This window comes from Alligator mississippiensis, chromosome 5, assembly GCF_030867095.1.
Source record: "Alligator mississippiensis isolate rAllMis1 chromosome 5, rAllMis1, whole genome shotgun sequence".
NCBI classification, from domain to species: domain Eukaryota; kingdom Metazoa; phylum Chordata; order Crocodylia; family Alligatoridae; genus Alligator; species Alligator mississippiensis.
Genome location: NC_081828.1, coordinates 122,739,127 through 122,757,387, shown reverse-complemented (window position 1 = coordinate 122,757,387; position 18,261 = coordinate 122,739,127). Strand labels below are relative to the sequence as shown.

Below are 18,261 nucleotides of genomic sequence, written 5' to 3'. Positions count from 1 at the left end.
CAGACACTGCCGACAGTGGTGGTAGCAGGATGGTGAGCAGCAACTGCCCACAGGCACCACCAACAGTGTTGGTGACACCTTTTTGTAGGGGATGCACTGCCACACTTAGCGGGTGCATGTGCACCCACATGCACCCCCTACATGTCACCCCTGTGATGAAGTGCATCCTCAGTAAGTTTGAAGATGATACCAAGCTGGGGAAAAGAGTAAATATGCTGGAAGGTAGGTTTAGAATTCAGAGAAACCTTGACAAATTGGATGATTGAACCCAAAGAATTCTCACGAGGTTTAGTAAGGAGAAGTGCAAGAGGACGGAGCTAGACTGTTCTCAGTTCTGGCAGATAACAGAATAGGGAGCAATGGTCTCAAATTCCGGCAAAGGAAGTTTAGGTTAGATATTAGGGAAAACTTTCAGTAGAAGGGTAGTAAAGCACTGGAACGGGTTACCCAGAGAGGTTGTGGAATCTCTATCTTTGCAGGTTTTTAAGACCTGGGTAGATAAGGCCTTGGCTGGGATGACCTAGTTGGGGATGGTCCTGCTATGAGCAGGGGGTTGGACTAGGTGACCTCCTGAGGTCCCTTCCAACCCTAATTTTCTATGGTTCTCAAGAGGGGAGTATTATTAAAAAAATTCTTACCCAAGTTTCAAATGACAAATCCTCAGTGGTAATAGTACATGAGCCAGAGTGAATCCTGTTTGACTTTTCAATCCTAGGCTGAGTGTCTTTGATGAGGAAAAAAATCATAAAAATTCTTCTTAAAAAAATGAAAGATTTCTCCTCAGATTTGAACAAGAGCCATTGATAGATAATAAACATGTAACCTTGCATCCCAATTTGGAGAAAGACTTTTGAAGTGTCAAGTGCAAATATGTAGGGAAATCCCAGACAGGAAACCAGCATTAAATCTAACTTAAAATAACTGTAAAAAATGCCCCATTTCACATCCGAAGTGGGTGCTAAATTCTGCTCTTCTTTTGGTGTATCTCAGAGATGTCACAGACTTCAAGAAGTTTTCACTTGTGTAACTGGTGCAGAAATGATAGCCCAACATGTATATCTTGGCCCAACCATCAGCTTTCACACAGAAACAACTAGAGCAAAGAACAAGCCAAGATATTTATACCTGTTATCAAGCACAAATGCCTTGTTTGTGATTTCCAAGTTGAACAAAAACTGATAATAGCCTTTCTGTCATCACAGTCTGATGGCAGTTCTAAATGTAGCTTTGTGTGTGTGTGTGTGTGTGTGTGTGTGTGTGTGTGTGTGTGTGTGTGTGTGTGTGTGTGTATAAAAAACAGAAAAAGTAAGGGAACTACATCTTAGGTCTCCAATGATTTTGTTTTAGAGTGAGAATTCTGCACATATGTAATGACTGTTGTCTTTGACCCTTGGAATCAAACCTGGGCTTTCAGAGCATGAGCGTCTGTACGGCCTAGGGCCAGACAAGGCCTTAGAGCCAGAGTTACAAAGATATTTAGGTGCTTAAAGATGTTGGTGGGGACTCTGTAAACCTTGTGACATATCCAAGTACTTATTTGCATCCCTTCCATTCTTTATAAATCTGGCCCTAATTCTCCTGGCTGCAATAGCATCTATCTTCTGTGGATCAGGCACAGAAGGGGACAAATAACACACACTGAATACAGGAATGGCAAGCACGAGAACTTAAATAAGCAGCTTTATATTAGTGCATGGTTGATTTCAGAGGTAGGTATAAATTCAGAACTTCTATTCCTACTGGTTAGTGGAGAGAAGATACTTTCTGATGTTCAGACTCAGGTTGGAGCAAATTATACCAGTATGGGCGCATCCATACAAGCATGACTGTGATATATGGTGCCGCAAACATGTCGGCAGTGCCACACACTACACAGTCAGATTTTACACCAGTCAGGTCAATGGGAGAAAAACAATGTTCTTGGCCTCCACAGTACCAAAGGATTTAAGCATGTGCCCAACTTATAATTGTGTAAGTAGTTGACTTTTCATTGTCTTACTTAATCAGCCAAGAAAAGGTGTTCATAACTGATGAAGACAGTTAAATCTTGGAAGCTGTGGCTGCTTTGGTTACCTACATGAGCAGTTTTTGTAACTGAGCTTTTTATGCTCTGCCACATCATACAGTACTCAAAGGCAGAGTACCAATTTATTTTATAATAAAAAACATGCTAATTCAAGCAAATCAATCCATGGACTTTATGCTGAGACTGTCAGTCAGGGTGTTTAGTTTTGCCAACTGTACCAGTGTTAGGTTTTTTTCCCCCCATGTATACAATTAAGTATCTATTATGATGGTTGTGAGGCCATAAAAGTTATTGAAGTTTGCAGATTCAAGATTCATCTTTTCACAAGCTGTTAATTATCAGGAAGAAAGGGAATCCTTTTTAATAGGTTGAAGGTTTTCTGCTGAGGCTTATGCATAAAAATAGTTGGGGTTGTTGCAGTAGGATTACTGCAGGCTTTACCCAAAAAAATGTAATATATTTACCTGTATAGAGTAATGTTTTGTAACTGCTGTGCACTTTTGCTAAGGGTAGCTCTTTAATAACCTCTTTCTGTTCTGAAGAGTATGACACACAGCTTCAAAGGAGAAGAGAGTAGAAAGAAAGAGACTTAGCAGAGAAAGGTGAAAAGGGTCTATACTCACATACAAAACAGTTAGGAAACCTGCAAAAATTTAGGCCATGCAAGTGACTGCATCCCTGTGGCCCAGACGGATAAGTGCTCCAGTAATTTAGTACTCATGCATCCCATTTATATACACATACACACAGAGAACACAACAAGAACAACATTCACACACTGTATAACACAACATTAATTTTGTAATGAACGTGAAGTTAAGCAGACTGCATGCTTTCATGGGTAAGAGATGCTGCACTCTGTTCCTCATCAGTTCCCTGTATTCTATAGCAATTATAATCCTTTCTTGGTTCATTTGGAAGGGCTTTTACCAATTTATTAGGTTCCAAATGTTCAGTATGAGATAGCAGCCCCTAGTGAGAGTTGGTATTCAATGTCAAAAGAAGGCAGTGTTAGACTAATGCTGTAACAATATCTCTGTTGCTGGGACCCAAAGACCTGATCCCCAATGGATTGCTGATAAGCAGTCAACTGAGATATGAGAGATCCTGATTATGAAATGCAAAGATATAGTGAAAGACATTAGATAGAATCATCCAGGAGCCTTCTCGCAGATAGTGTGAGAGCAACAAAATTGGTAATGTAGTTTTGAATCCCGACAGAGAAAATAATATATAATGAAAGGTCACTTAAGTAAGGTATGAGAAAATACAAGTATCTAACTTGGATGTAAATGTGGGCAGCATGTAGTACACAGCAGCAGTTCCTTTGTTGTCTCTAAGTGGCATTCTCATTGTTGGATAAGCATACTGTTAAATGGACATATACAATGTACACCATTAGCAGCAAAAAGAAAAGGCAATTTTCCTGTGACCTTCAACTCAGTGAAAAAACACCACATTTCAGACACTGGCCCCCTGTGCTTCATGACTTGAAGCTGAACACTTGCTTGCTAACAAAACCCAGCTTCATATGGCCTCAGCAGGACAAACATGTCTCCAGCATTTTTCTCACTTTGCCAGCAGTCCATCCTTCAAGTGCATATTGCTTGGTGAGTAGCAGTGGCCTGATGATGCTGGATGATGGTTGCACTCTTATGGTTGGAAGATTAAAGCAGCAACAAAAAGCTTAAGCAGGTTTAAGATGGTCACTTTTTTGCTCTGCATTAAGAAGGGAACATGCTGAGGAAGAGATTAGGTGCTGATCATATCTCCTTTTAGGAAGGCCATGTCTGCTTTTCTACAAGCTTGGGGATTCCTGCCCCTTCTTTTGAAATAGCTGGTTATTGTTGGTGACTGGGTATCAGACAAGGTGGACTTCTGGTTTTGTCAGGTATGACAGTTCCTATTGTTCCATACTGGGAAGTGCCACCAACTCCAGGAAGGAAAAATAATACAAAGGGACCTAGTAAAAAGATAGCAACCAGGGCAAGAAATGACATTCATCCTAGAAGAATGCAAACTCTTACATCTAGGGGCAATAGTCTGAAGCACCAATAGATGTGGAGAGGAAGACATTTTCCCAGATATTAATTTGATGTTCCCAAGCAGAGTCTTGTTTTTTTTTTCTGTCTGCATTTCCAACAACTCCAATTCCTCCCAACTGTTAAATTCTCCTACCTCTCCTGTGACAAAGACCTCCTAAGCTGACCCAACCCAATTCTATCCCTACAGTTCCTGGTCTTGCTTCTGGGGTAAAAATAAGGAGGGAACTCCATAATGAGCTGCTGAAGGGATATTTGAAACTGTTAGCAGCCTGGAAGATGGAGTCAGCAAGATGGCTGGAGATTAAACAGCAACAAAAATTATTCTGCCACTAATGACATTGAGCAGGCTCTACAAAGCAGAACTAAACTGAGTGAGAGACTATGGGAAAGAGTAAGGAGATTGGGATCAGGATTTAGAAGTTGCAGATGTGGGGGAAAGGGGGGAAACAGGTATGTAACCCTTCTGCAGGGCACCGGTCAGCAGCAAGAAGGGCTGGGTTCATGTCTTAGGGTACTCCATAAATTATACCAGTGGCTTGAGCCTCCACCCAGAAATCTGGAAATAATTTGCTGGGGCATCCTGCATAAACAAAACCTCTTCCTTGCAAGCAGTGTAAACCTCCCCCCTCTTCTCCCCCCTCCCCCCCATTTATTACAAAAAAAGGGCAAAAAACCCAAAAGAAAACACTAAATATAATTTTAAAACACTACTAACTGTAAAGCAAAATCTATAGGTAGCACCCTTTTGGGGAGGCGTCACTCATGCCCAGTCAGTCTGGAACTTGGGGCTCCCCAAAAGGTAGTTCTGGGGGCCTGCACCCCGAAGCCTGCCCTTCATCAATAGGCTGGAGAGGGAGGCCCACACAGGAGAGTCCTATAAACTGGTCCTTGGGTTGGTTCACTGTGCTGCAGGGAGCTACTTGAGACTGTGAGTCCTTCTGCATTGCAAGGGGCTCCATTGGTGTTAGAGAAGTGGTAGAGCTCCAACCTCCACTTCTGCATGGTGGCTTTGAGGGCTTAACTGCAGCTTTTGTCACCATTCTGCATCCCAAAATTCCTAGTCCCAATCCCAGCTCTGCTGGCCAGAAAACTACAGAAGAACTGGGAGGAAAGATCAGGTTTATGTTGGCTTGGACCTGAACTACAACTAGCCCAAACCACATGGTTGGGACATAAACCATAAAAGGGACATTAGGAGGGTCAGACCTATCTTGTTGGGCTTGGACTGGGCAACAAAAGCTGGCCAGGCCTATATTACTGCACCGAGGCCTAGATCAACAAGAAGTGCCAGGTCTCACCCTGGCTCAAACTGTGCCAGGCTTCACCCTTGCCCAAATCTGCCAGCCAAACATATGGCTGGGTTTCAACCACGCAGCTAGGCTGAAATGCAATAGCTGTGAAACAGCAAAAAAGCTTATGGCTGCAGCCTGCATGTCCACTCTCAGCTACGCCACTATGCTGAGACACTATAGTTAAGAAACAGGGGGGGCCAGGTCCATGTGGCCAGTAATGGCCAGGACCCATTCCTGGTCATTTTACTCCAGCGATTAATATTCCCATGGTATTATCCCACTTAAGGCCTGTGTGGACAGTGCTGCCAGGACTCCATTCCTGATCAGTTTGCTTCAAGGATTAATAACCCCACAGTATTATCCCATTCAAAAAAAAAAAAATAGGGGAAAGAGGGAGGGCATAGGGATCTCAAACTCCAAGACAGACTTTCTCTAGGCTTTCCCTTCACATAGCTTTTGCTTCCCTCTTCAATGAAGGGGTGGGGGCAGACCCCGCCATGGGGAGCAGTTTTGGGTTGTTTTGGCTCCCAATTCAGCTGTGCAGCTCTTAGCAGCTCCAGGAGACAGAGAAAAAACCTTTAGTTGAGTTGTTCTTATATACCTGGCATGACATCACCCAAGCCTTGTCCAGTTAAGGAGTGCCATGCTCCAGCCTCTCTCTTACCCAGTGGCAATGCGTAGGAGGTACACGGGGGTGTCCCTGACAGCCAGCCCTCCCTGCTTAGGTGATGGGTGGTGGGGCAAACGGGAGCACCTGTGCACCCCCTGAGAGTGCCAGCCAGGGTGTGGGGGCACCAGGAGAAGCACTGCTGGAACTTCTGGGTGCCCCACTCATGCTTCCCGGTTGGGACAATTGGCCATGGGCGGACCTGACTCAGGAGGCACCAGTCGCCCATGCTCTTGCCCAACCTGCCTGGAGAATCTTCTGCTTCCTCTGACCAGTTAGGCCAGAGGATCATAAATATTTGGTCAAGATACAGGCCCCAGCTTGTCATGTTCAGGGTACATGGGTAAAACAACAGGGGACATTTTGCCACGTAAAAATATACACACACATAAAAACACAACACACAACAACCAAAAGAACACACTCTGCCATACACAACTCAAGTGTGTGTGGGTGTTACAGGTCATTCAGAAGTGTGCTTAAAATTTAGAAGGATGCCTGTGTGATCAAATGTTGGGCCATAGTCAGTTTTTTTTAATCTGCTTGCTCCATAAACTTCTCTGCATCTTCTTTTCTCTCTAATGTACTGTTATACAGCAATTTTGATGCAAATGTTGTTCTCCTGTTCTTAGGAACAGAAGAGCAGAATTAATTGTTAAACATTACCTTATTTTTTGTGCTACTTGCCACACTGCCACTTCTGAAATACTGCTTACATATTACAGGGGTATAGGTTGTAGCTGTGTTGGTCTAAGGGGGTAGGCAGACAAGCTTCCTTGGGTAAATCTGATATCTTTTATTAGACCAACTCAAATAGTTGGAAAAATAGCTAGAATTTTTCCAACTATTTGAATTGGTCTAATAAAAGGTATCAGATTTACCCAAAGAACCTTGTCTACTTCCATATTATGCATTTGGGATGCATGATACAACATATTATCATATGACAATATGACATCTCATTTGGGATGGGGATGAAATGTGCAGTTTTAATTTTGTTCTCAATTTTTAACTCCTCAGTTTTATTCAAATTCTATCAATTGATGTAGCTTGCTAAGGTCTGCCTGTATCTGAGGATGCCTTGGCTATTGTGATGATGAGTGTGGTAGAAATGCCCACATTACATGTATAAGGAGTGCTTTTGTCTGAGGCAGCTTGAAATAGCATAGGTTACTCCCTGCTTGCTAACACCAAGAACACCTGGGAGCTAGTTTAGTGTAGCTGATATACTGCAAATTCAAACTCCAATTTACTGCATACTAATCGCATTTTAAGGTTTCTTGTCTCTTGTCTTGATTTGCCTGTTCTCTTCTGTGCTGCCTCCTTACACTGTTAGCAGTCCAGTTTGCTACAATGTTTCATATGGGATTAGGACATGAACAACCCAAAAGAAGGGCTAGATGGGTCAAGAATTTGGCTTGGTGCATTGGATGAGATATATTACATGTCTGGAGGTGCAGCTGTAAGATCCGGGAATGCTGATGGCTCTGTTGTGAGGTGTAGTGATTGTGCGGGTGGTGGAGATGTGTTGGCAGGTTTTGCATTTCTTGTCATGGCACGGTCTGGATCCTTTTGGTGTGTTCTGGGCTTGAGGAAGTTTGCTTCTGGTGATGAGGTTAGCAAGGCTCGGTGCTTGTTTGAAGGCTAGGATGAGTGGCTTTGGGAAGATCTTTTTAAGAATAGGGTCTCTTTCTAGTATGGGTTGCTATTGTTTGAGGATTTGCTGTACGGGTTTGAGGGAGGGGTGATATGTCATAACTAGCGGTGTGTGATTTGTGGGGGTAGAAAGAGACCCTATTCTTAAAAAGATCTTCCCAGAGCCACCCATCCTAGCTTTCAAGCAAGCACCGAACCTCGCTAACCTCATCACCAGAAGCAAACTTCCTCAAGCCCAGAACACCCCAAAACGATCCAGACCATGCCATGACAAGAAATGCAAAACCTGCCAACACATCTCCACCACCCCCACAATCACTACACCCCACAACAGAGCATCCCAAGATCTTACAGCTGCACCTCCAGAAATGTAATATATCTCATCCAGTGCACCAAATGCCCTGATGGAAAATACGTAGGAGAGACCAAAAAACAACTGTACACCAGAATGAATGCACACCGGAAATCTATCAAAGACAGGAATACCCAATTACCTGTGGGGGCACATTTCTCACAAGAAAACCACTCTTTCCAATCTCTCAGTCCTGATCCTCAAAGGAAACTTATAAAACACTTCCCAGAGACAAGCCTATGAACTCCACTTCATCAACCTTCTGGATACTAAAAATCATGGACTAAATATAGACATTGGATTTATGACACATTATACCTGCCTGCCATCTGATAACCCCAGGTATCTCTCCACTATTCATCCCACTTCTCCGTGTCTCTCTCTCTCTCTCTCTCTCTCTCTTCCCCCCGCCAAGCCTGTCTCTCTCCCATTGACTCCTCAATCTACATTTTCACTGACTAACCTTTCTTGTATGCATACCAACCCAGCCTCTGGCTTCTTTATTTTTCATTCCATCCAGGAAGAGCATACACCAACTGCAGAAACTTCCTTAGCCTGACGAAGGGTTTTTGAACCTGAAAGCTTGCTTAATAATTGTTTTCCAACTATTTAAGTTGGTCTAATAAAAGATATCAGATTCACACAAAGAACCTTGTCTGCCATTAGAAGGTTGGCTTTTGGCTCCTATGTTCTGGCTCCTAAGCATTGCGTTTCCCTTCGCCTGATGCCTCCTATAACTGCTGCTTCTGGTGCAGTTTCTGCTCTGCCGGTGATGTTGAGCAGCCTCTAAAAGGCAGAACTGACAGCTGAGTAAGGATGGTTAGGATTTTGTTCTTCGTGTTTTAGAGCACTCGCCTTTATTGATTTCTGCACTTTTGGACAACTTGCAGGATAAAAATGTGTCCTCTTTTTATATTGGCTCATGGTGTATTATGTTTCTGTGCATTTTTGCTGTTTAAAAGAAGATCCCACAGAAAATAATGCACAAGATGGTAATCTTCACAGATGTTGAGAAAGGCAGCTGTTGGGGAGGCAGTTGGATTGGTCATCAAACTGAGAGTCTGGAAACTTGGGCTCTTTCTCACCTCTTTCAATCACCTGATATGTGACCCTGGGGAAGTCATTTAAATTTTTGAGCCTCTGTCTTATACCACCATCTCTTTGTCTGATCTGTTTAGGCTTTTGATTCTGGAAAAACATAAGCACATGGTTATCATCTTGTGATGAGCAGTCTCAGTGGTAAGTTAAGTATGTATCAAGGATTTAGAGTTTCTCTCTTTGTTGTGGGGAATACCTTTTACTTTATTTTTGTTCTACACCTAGTACCATGGGGCCCTGATCTACCTTGGGGCTTGTAGGCCCTTCAGATACCAATTGTTAGGAACTATTGTGCTGATGAAGGAGGGAGACTTAGTTCAAATATTGAACTCTTTACTCAGGCTCCTGGTGAAGTGTGTGGGGTTATTTTTCTTGTGTTGCGTATGAGATGTATTTATCCTATTCATTTGTACATATGTGGACACTGATTTCAAAAGAATAAGGCCTTCATAATTTGGTGCTAGATACAACTTTTGATCTAACTTGGTCTGTTGGGCTGTGATAGCTTCAGTAATGTATCTTCTTTGTTTCACAATAAAAAAAAGTTATGACTGCTACTTGTATATTCTGAGTTTGGAAAAAAATTCTCAAAAATTGCTGAACTGTCTGACTTTTAAAACTTCCAGGAAAAAAAGACCTCTTTTGGGCAGTTAACAGGTATGGTAAGCTTCAGTTCCAAAGGAATTTTGCATGAGTGACCTGAAAATGAGGCCTCGGAAAAAGAAACCCCTTTCAACAACTGGTACTTAGAAAACAGTACTCAAAATATGTGTGCTCATGTTTTGTTTTGTCACTTTCATGCAAATATTTGCTTCAACTTAAACATTAACATTTATATGAGCTTTGCATAGTTGTCATAAGAATGTACCGGCCTAAGCAAAAATTATGTGCTCACCTACTCTGTGCTGGGATAGTGATGCTAATGAAAAAGCTTATGATATTTTGCCTGTTTAAAAAAAACACAAAACAAAAATGACTTGCTTGGGCTGAGTGGACCAGCGGAAGTTTACAAGTCGAATCTCTCTGTTTCTCTCCTATTCTAACTGCAGCTTGAATCTGTTTTGAGGAAATTCCTTTCTTTTTCCCTTTCCCATACAGATACATTTGTACATAATATCTTGTCAGTGGATGATGCGGTGCACTGCAGCCCCCAGCAGCATTCCCTGTCTATTTTTGGTAAGTTGATTCATGCAGGAGAGTTGATGCTAGTACAAATGCAGAACCCCCAGGAGTAATGAGAGTGTAGCACCTTTGCACAGACCATTAGCTGCAGTTTGAAAATGCAGCAGACTCCCTCCTCTTTCCAGCTGGAGATCTCTACATTTCTTTGTTGAGGAGTGCAACTTGTAAAATGCTGTCAGTAAGGAGAGAATGGGGGAGGAGAGAGCATAGAGATCCCCAATTAGATAGGAAGGAAGTTGAATGCTGTGTGTTCCCCAAGAGAGGGAGGTACAGCTGCTAAACTAGCAGAGCTTTTCCGGGACTATCATTTTAGATAGGCCTCTTTGTGTGGGAGAAAGAGAAATTAATGATGAGAGCCCATGAAGAGGGTGGTCAGGGGAGAGCCCCTAGAAGGGACTTGAGTATGATATGAGGAGGAGGAAAAGAAGGAAAGCTGGACTCCACCGCTTTGATTCTGATCATGGTTACACTAGGGTAACTCCACTGGCTTCAGCAGTGTTACTCCAGACTTACACCAGCATAGATGTGGCAGCTAAGTGAGATTCAGCATGTGTATGTGAGGTAGATGGAGTGTGTGCAATCATATCTGTTGGATAGTGCATGTGTTTATGTGGGTGTAGGTATATGCACACTCACACGCAGGATTGAATTGTGTTTGAGGTTGGCAGGGGATGTCACACGAGAGAGGGAATCCTGGGTGCGTGCTGGACCTTGTGTGTGGTGTGTAAATCTATGTATAAAGAAAAAGGTGAAGTCTGTTTATCTAGTTAGGAAGACAGGGTGTTTTTGGGTAAGGGGGTGTTCACAGGACATGTTGGTACCATCAGAGGATGTGCCTGGGGGTGCTGCGGTGGTGAAGAATGACACATCAGTTCGGTGTTTGTAACACCACAAAAGGCTGTGACCTAGCCATCCTAAGTGTGGTGCTGGGTGTGCATCAGTGAGTGCTCAGGCACAATTATTGGCATATGCTGGGAGCTGCACTAAGGCTGGCCATGCTGGGTATAGCACGCACAAAGTGCCCGAGTTGTGCTTTGCTGCAGTGCTCCCTTAATGGCACATTCATTGATGGTGTGGATGTACTCAGGGTTTGAATTACACTTTGACTCTTGGGGGGGCTCTGCCAAAAAACGGGGCTGCCCATGATGATGCCCTAATAAAATTGGAGCCCCCCCCACCCTGGTTATGATTTTCAAAACTGACAAGGGGGGCTGTTGTCTAGTAGACAGTATAGACTGTGTGGCTTGCTTCCTTTCCTGTGTGGTACCTACACATGTGCCTTGAGTGTGTGCATGTGTGCACGCTGGTGCAACTTAGTAAATGGAGTGCTTCATTTTGGGGTACAGGAGCCCTGCATTCAGTGCCCAGCTTGGCTACCAGGGCAGCCTTGGGCCAGTCTCACTAGCTCTCTGTGCCTCAGTGACCCCAGGAGGATAAAGGTGCGGATCCCCCCCCTTGCTGCTTGCAGTGGGCTCTGAGAGTCATGGCGGGGGAATACCACACTGAGAGAGGGGCGCATGGGGATGTGCCCCCTGATCGACACTGGTGGATGAGTGTGTGTGGTTTGTGTGTGGGTCTGGATCCCAAGTGTGCGTGTCACCAGGTAGGAGATGCACGTGTGTGTAAGGAAGCGGGTGAGGGAGAGGAGTGTGTGTGTGTGTATGTGAGAGAGAGAGGAGGGGGCTGGTTGCACACGTGTGTCTGTATATGTGTGTGAAAGAAGGGAAAGGTTGCACATGTGCGTGTATGTGCGTGTGTCAGAGGAGGGAGCCGGTGGCACACATGCATGTCCACATGTGTGTGTGTAAGAGGAGGGAGAAGGCTGCACACACGTGTGTGTGACAGAGAGAGGAGGGAGCCGGCGGCACGCATGTGTATGTGTGTGTGAGAGAGAGACAGCGAGAGGAGGGAGCGGGTTGCCCACACGTGCGTGTGTGTGGTTGTGAGAGGAGGGAGCGGGTTGCACACGTGTGTGAGTGCGGCGCGGCGCGGCGGGGGCTCGGCGTTGGCTCCACCCGCCTGGTACCCAGGCGAGAGGCGGGAGGAGGCGGCGGAGCAGCGGCAGCAGGCGCGGCGGCCGGGCACTGCAGGCGGAGCTGCGGGCAGCGATGGTGCGCGCCCGGCGGGACTGAGCCGGGGCGGGGGGAGCCGCCGCTGCCGCCGCCCGGGCTGCCCCTTGCCCGCCATGAGCCGCCGCACGTGCGGGATGTGAGCGCTGCCCGGCCGCGGGGGCATGCTCTGTGCCCAGCCCGGCCTTCTCCAGGTAAGGGCCCGCGCTCCCCCGCCGCGGCATCTGCCCCCGGGCTCCCAGGAAAGAAAAGGGCCCGGATGCCCCCGGCCCAACCCTTGGCCCAGGCGTCATTGCATTCCTGGCACAAGTCAGAGGCGTGCGGGGTGTAGCTCACCCCCCGACACACATATTTAACCCTCCGCTCCCCATGTGTTGTGTGTTGGCAATGGGACCCTGCTGCCTTTGGGCTATGCTGCCCATCCTGGGTGCTGGGAGCCCAGGCGAGAGGGTCCCCAGCTTGCTGGGACTCCCTAACTATAGGGGGAGACTTGCTGTCTAGCAGGGAAGGGGCTCTCTGTTGAAAGGGTCCGTCCTGCTGGCTGGAATAAGGGGCTGGGGATGGCAGGTGGGAAAAACAAAGAACCCCCCCTCATCATCATCATCATCGTCACCATTACACTGAAACATGTTGAGTTGTTTGGTTGGAGGAGGGGGAATATGCAGCTTCTACTCATCCATTGACACATGACTGAAGATGCAGTAGCGGTGGGGGGGTTTTGTGCTTGTGTGCCATAGCATTTGTTTCAGGGCATCCTTAGTGTGTGTGTGTGTGTGTGTGTGTGTGTAACCAGCATCTTTATGTTGGGCCGCCGGATCTGCGAAGGGAATCTACCTCCACGCGCAATATCGGATGCTCCTGTCGGCGGGGGGTGGGGAGAGGTGGTGTGGGTTTTGTTCTCCGTTCAGCATCCAGGATCTGCTTGCTATGCTTAGCCGTTGGCCTGTCATCTGAATTTTACTAGCAAGCAAATAGCCTAGAACCATTAGGAGTTGAATGCCATCAGTCGTTGCCATCGCTTGGAGAGTGTGAATGTATAGGTTGTGATGAAGAGTCCCATCCTGGGTTTTGATTTCATTTTTTTTTATTGTTACCATGTCTGTATCAGATCTTGGCTCCTTGACAATGCAGTAATTTTTTTTTTTTTAAACAGACATTTCTGTTTGTTTCTTTTCCCCAGTGTATTGCTCTGAGCTCGTCTTTTTATCATTTCATGTTTTGGTTGCTTTTCTTTATTTGTGTGGTTACATCATTACATTTTTCAACAGCATTTGAATGGTTGTAACTTATTCAAGTATGTTAGGATCATTGGTGTGACCACACATAAATATAGCTTGTAACAGTGTCTAGCATTCCTTGTATCTGTATAGTATCTCTGCCTACAGTTTATTTGGTTTCAGTGTACATCATGGGCTCTGCAATTTATTTTTTTTAACAGTTGCAGGAAAAATTACTTGGCTTGGATCTAGGGGTTTTTTGCATCCTTCCATTTAGAGCTGCAGTACTGCCTTTTTTTTTTATGCTGCACTCAGCAGAGATGCGTAGAGAGGCTGTACAACAGTCACTCGAGCTACCCTCTGGTCCATGCATTTAATAACCTGCCATCTGATTTGGTGGGACTCACATCTTTGTAGAAAAGGAGCAGCAATTAGGGAATATGGTACTGCTGAACCAAAGATGTCACATAGCAGGTGGTCAGCTGCGCCTTTTTGATTAGTGATCATAGTAGGATTGTAGTTATTACAGTAATTCATTTTAGCTTGGGGATTCATTTTGAAAATTTGGATTTTCCACTAAGTAGGGATTATCATTCTTCTGTCTAGTGTGCGTTTTGGTGAAGAAATGGAGTGCAGCATCTATTCTGGCTGCAGTCTATACTTGTTTCATTCCTGTCTCTGGAATACACGCATCATTGGAATGCATAGGTTCAATGTTGATTTCCATTCTGGTACCAGAAATAAACATTAAAGGCAGTGTGCTTTTAGTCGACATAAAAGATTCATCCCATTATTGGATTCTCAGCCTGGTATGGGAAGAAACCATTTGTCTGGCTATCTAGAGTAACTGTTAGTTCTATTTACTTGCTTTTTTGTCTTTTATCCTAAGTTTAACATTTTTTTGAATTGGGGAGTTAGCTAAGACCAAAGTTGTCGGGTATTCAGTATTTGTGAAGAGCGTCTCAGGGATCAGTGGCGTATGGCATGTCATATCTCTGGTATGACATGTACAGTAATGTGTTGCTGACATACATTTATCTTTGGGCTCCTAAATGGCAATGAGCTTTCAAGTACCACTCATCTTTGTCATAAGCATCCATATTTGAAAACACAGTGGGCTAGAGTGTCAGCTGATGTTCAGTAGCTCTAACAGAAAATATAAATACATGATGGTGATTTATTTAAAAGCAAATCACGTCCTTACAGTCACAACAGCTCAACTAATTAATCAAAAAGTCACCTGCTCTAAATTTTTTAATGTTTCCAATAAATAATTGCCAAGTGGAATTTTATTACACTAAGAGCTGTATGAAGTCTTTGATACGTTCTGCATACGTGGGTCCTGATTTAGTATTCTTTGCTAACACAGAATATTTCAGGTGAAGTTTTGGGCAGGTTACTAGTGACACTAAACAGCACTCATGGGGTAAGTGACAGCCGGGTAAGAGCCCAGGGCCACACGTTTAACCTCTTGAAGACCTCCAGTTGGACAACACTTTTAAATTATACCTCAAAGAAACTTCTTGGTGTGTCAGAAATGTATCTGACAAAAATAAAAGAACTTGCAACAACTCCCTTATTTTTCACTACTTTTGCTGTTTGTTTATATTTTACTATCTCTTAATTTTGACAATAAAGAGATGAGTTGGTTTCACTTCAGGTTCAGTGTTTCAGTCATTTCCCTTTCAGGTTTTCACATGATAGTACAATTCTTCAATAGTTAAATATTAAAAACTGGAGGGAAATGTTTACTTTAAAAAAACCAAACAAACCTCCATGAATGTAATTCTGTTGGCTTTCAGATTGGTCAATGTTTATTTGACAGCCTAGATTTGGGGCCAAATTTTCATGCAGCTGCTGCCTTAAACTCTTTCTGAAATGGGCAGCAGAATGTCTTTGGATTTCTTTCCATACTTACCAGTGAAAACTGTACAGGGATACAAACAGAAAAAAGAAAAAGTATTAACAATAATGAAAGGTGTGCTGGGGTATTGCATACTCCAGCAAATGAGATACAGCCATGTTCTTGAGTCCAAATAAAGTTAAAAAATAATTAAGAAAAACTGGCCAGTTTCGTTGACATGTTCAGGCCAGGGTTTTTTTGGGGGGTATTTTTTTTGGGGGGGGGGGGGTTGTTATAGTCAATGAATGGTAGCCAAAGGGCTAAGTAATAGCTTTATGAGTCATCCTTGGATTTTGTCAGCTTTTCCATGGCTAGGATGTCCCATACTTGAGTAATCTCTTTTATTTCAGGTGGGAGGTTTCTCAATACCATTCTGCTGCAGTGTTGAACGCTAGCTATTTCCTGTGTGCCTTGCTACTTCCGTATAGATGTGAGATCTAGACCAACTAAGTAGTTGGGAAAAAGTTATTAGCAAGCTTCCGGGCACAATCACACTTTTGGCCGCAATCACTCTTTGGGCCTAATCACCAGTTCTCATTCTCACTGACATCCTGTCACACTTTTAGCTTCTCTCATTCCTTGTAGTCTCAGAACAGCAGAGACTTCCCATGCCTGAAGAAGGGTGATTACACCCAAAAGCTTGGAAAGAACCTTTTTCCAACTACAGGTACTTCTCACTTAATGTCGTCCCGGTTAATGTTGTTTCATTATTATGTTGCTGATCTATTAGAGAACATACTTGTTTAAAGTCGCACAATGTTCGGTTATAACGTTGTTTGGCTGCCAACTGCTGATAGGTAATTACTGTGACGTAATTGGATTTGCTTAACATTGTTTTGCTTAAAGTCATATTTTTCAAGAACGTAACTACGACCTTAAGCAAGGAGTAGCTGTACTCGGACTAATAAAAGATATCACATCTACTCAAAATGTGCTTAGATCAACACGGCTACAACCAAAAACCTAGCTACATCCTACTTTCTAGCTACTTCCTGAGCCCGACTCTTCACTTATTTTCACTTTTTGTAAATTCATTTAATACTTGCTTGAGGTTGATGCGAAATAGTGTTAAACACAATCAAATCAGTGCTATTAGGCTTCAGTTGTACTTGGGAGAGAGGTGAATGACCTCACACAGTGCAAGGCAGTGGGCAGTCATGCTCACTATCCAAGTCCATGGAAGAATATGTAGGGCTTTAGTATCCAATTTTCCATCCTTTCTCAGATAACTGTCTCATGGGCTGCCAAAGTGGTTTGGGTTAATTAAGAATCACATGCTACATCTAATGCGGGTGGGGGAATAAGGAAAAGCCACCTTTTTACAGTCATTAGATCAAGCAAAAACGTGATTATAATTGCTTTAGCTCAGCAGAAATAGCCCTGATCAGGTTTCAGCATGGACTATACTGTGTTGATGCTGCTATATTTGTCATTTCCTGGAAGTCCTGAAAATTTCTGAGCTCTTAGCACTTTTAGATGCCCTAAGTGCAATTCTGTGGTCTTTTTACATCACAGGTAGTATGGTCTATTGGATAGAGTACCTGACCAGGGGTTGGGTGATTTAGATTCTCTTCTAAGCTCTACTGTTGATTTGCTGGGGAACTTGAGGCACTCTGTCTTCCCAGGTCTGTGTTTCTGTTCCCCCCCTTTGATTTGTTTAGATTATAAAGTCTGTAGGGTAAGGACTGTTTCTTACTATGTGTATGCTTTGTGCTCAGCGGCATGGTTCCTTCTGTTCAACTGGGGCTTGAAGGTGTATTCATAATGCCAGTAAAAATAGTTCCATTTGTATGGATCTTGATACTGTTTCCTTAGGATTATAAAGTGGGGTGGGAGGGAACCCTTGTGCCTATTTTCAAAAGGCATGATCTGCCAAACGCATGTTAGCGATTTGTGCATAGTAGTATGCTACAAAGTTCTTTGAGGACTCTGTGCAGTCACCATTCCCTTGATTCGCAGCAGAAGGTCCGTGGGAGAAATTGTATGTGCAGCAGTCAGGATAGCTATTATTGAGACCTTAGCTGAAGTTTCGTTTTACGGATTTAGTAAAGCAGATTCTCTTTTTCACACTTTCAAGATATTTTTATTTTTGTGCAGATGCTGGTAAAGTACCAACATTTCTTTAATTTAAAGCCTTAATTTAAATTCCTATCTGAGTCTTCAAGCAAAAGTGCATGGGGTTATCCCAAAATCAAACCCCACTTATATTTAAGAGTCATTAACGCCCGAAATGGCAATACAGGCCAGAATGTCGTCTGGACTAAATTAGCTCCCTTTGGATAAAACTGAACTCTTATTAAACAAATGAGTAGTTGCTTATGTGGCGTCCACAGAATTTAAAACTGATTGACTGCACTTTGTCCTCCACCCAGCCAATAGTCATCTGGGAAAACTAAGGTGTTGTTTAGTGGTTCATTACTATTACAAACTCTTTAACTATAGTTATGCTAATCAGCACTTGAATACTAGAACCTAAATTCTGTTGTCTTACTGACTTGAATTTTTACTGGGACTACACAATAGATTGCTAAACCAGACTGAAACCTGGGAAACTCCTAGCTCAGTGATGGTTGTGATTCCTAAATAGAGGTGAACAAAGGCAGTTCATCTGGGACCAGCCTAAATCTCACTGGAAGCTGCTGTTTGAGGTTACTGACTAATGCTCTGTTGGCTTTGTGGGAGTCAGGGCAGAGTGGTGTTACTGTACTATGGCATGCATGATAGCTGCTCTCCAGATATATATGGTAGAGATAG

The 18,261-nt window shown here is 43.7% G+C and overlaps 1 protein-coding gene across 3 annotated transcripts in view; it reads left to right on the top strand.

Moving 5' to 3' along the window:
- Positions 1 to 12,391: 12,391 nt before the first annotated feature.
- Positions 12,392 to 18,261, top strand: part of HECW1 (HECT, C2 and WW domain containing E3 ubiquitin protein ligase 1) — a 439,971-nt gene continuing 434,101 nt past the window's right edge. For all 3 annotated transcript variants that reach the window (XM_019483377.2, XM_019483376.2, XM_019483378.2), the window contains exon 1: positions 12,392 to 12,581. In XM_019483377.2, the coding sequence (XP_019338922.1) occupies positions 12,552 to 12,581 (30 nt within the window). In that variant the 5' untranslated portion in view covers positions 12,392 to 12,551. The remainder of the gene's footprint in view (positions 12,582 to 18,261) is intronic.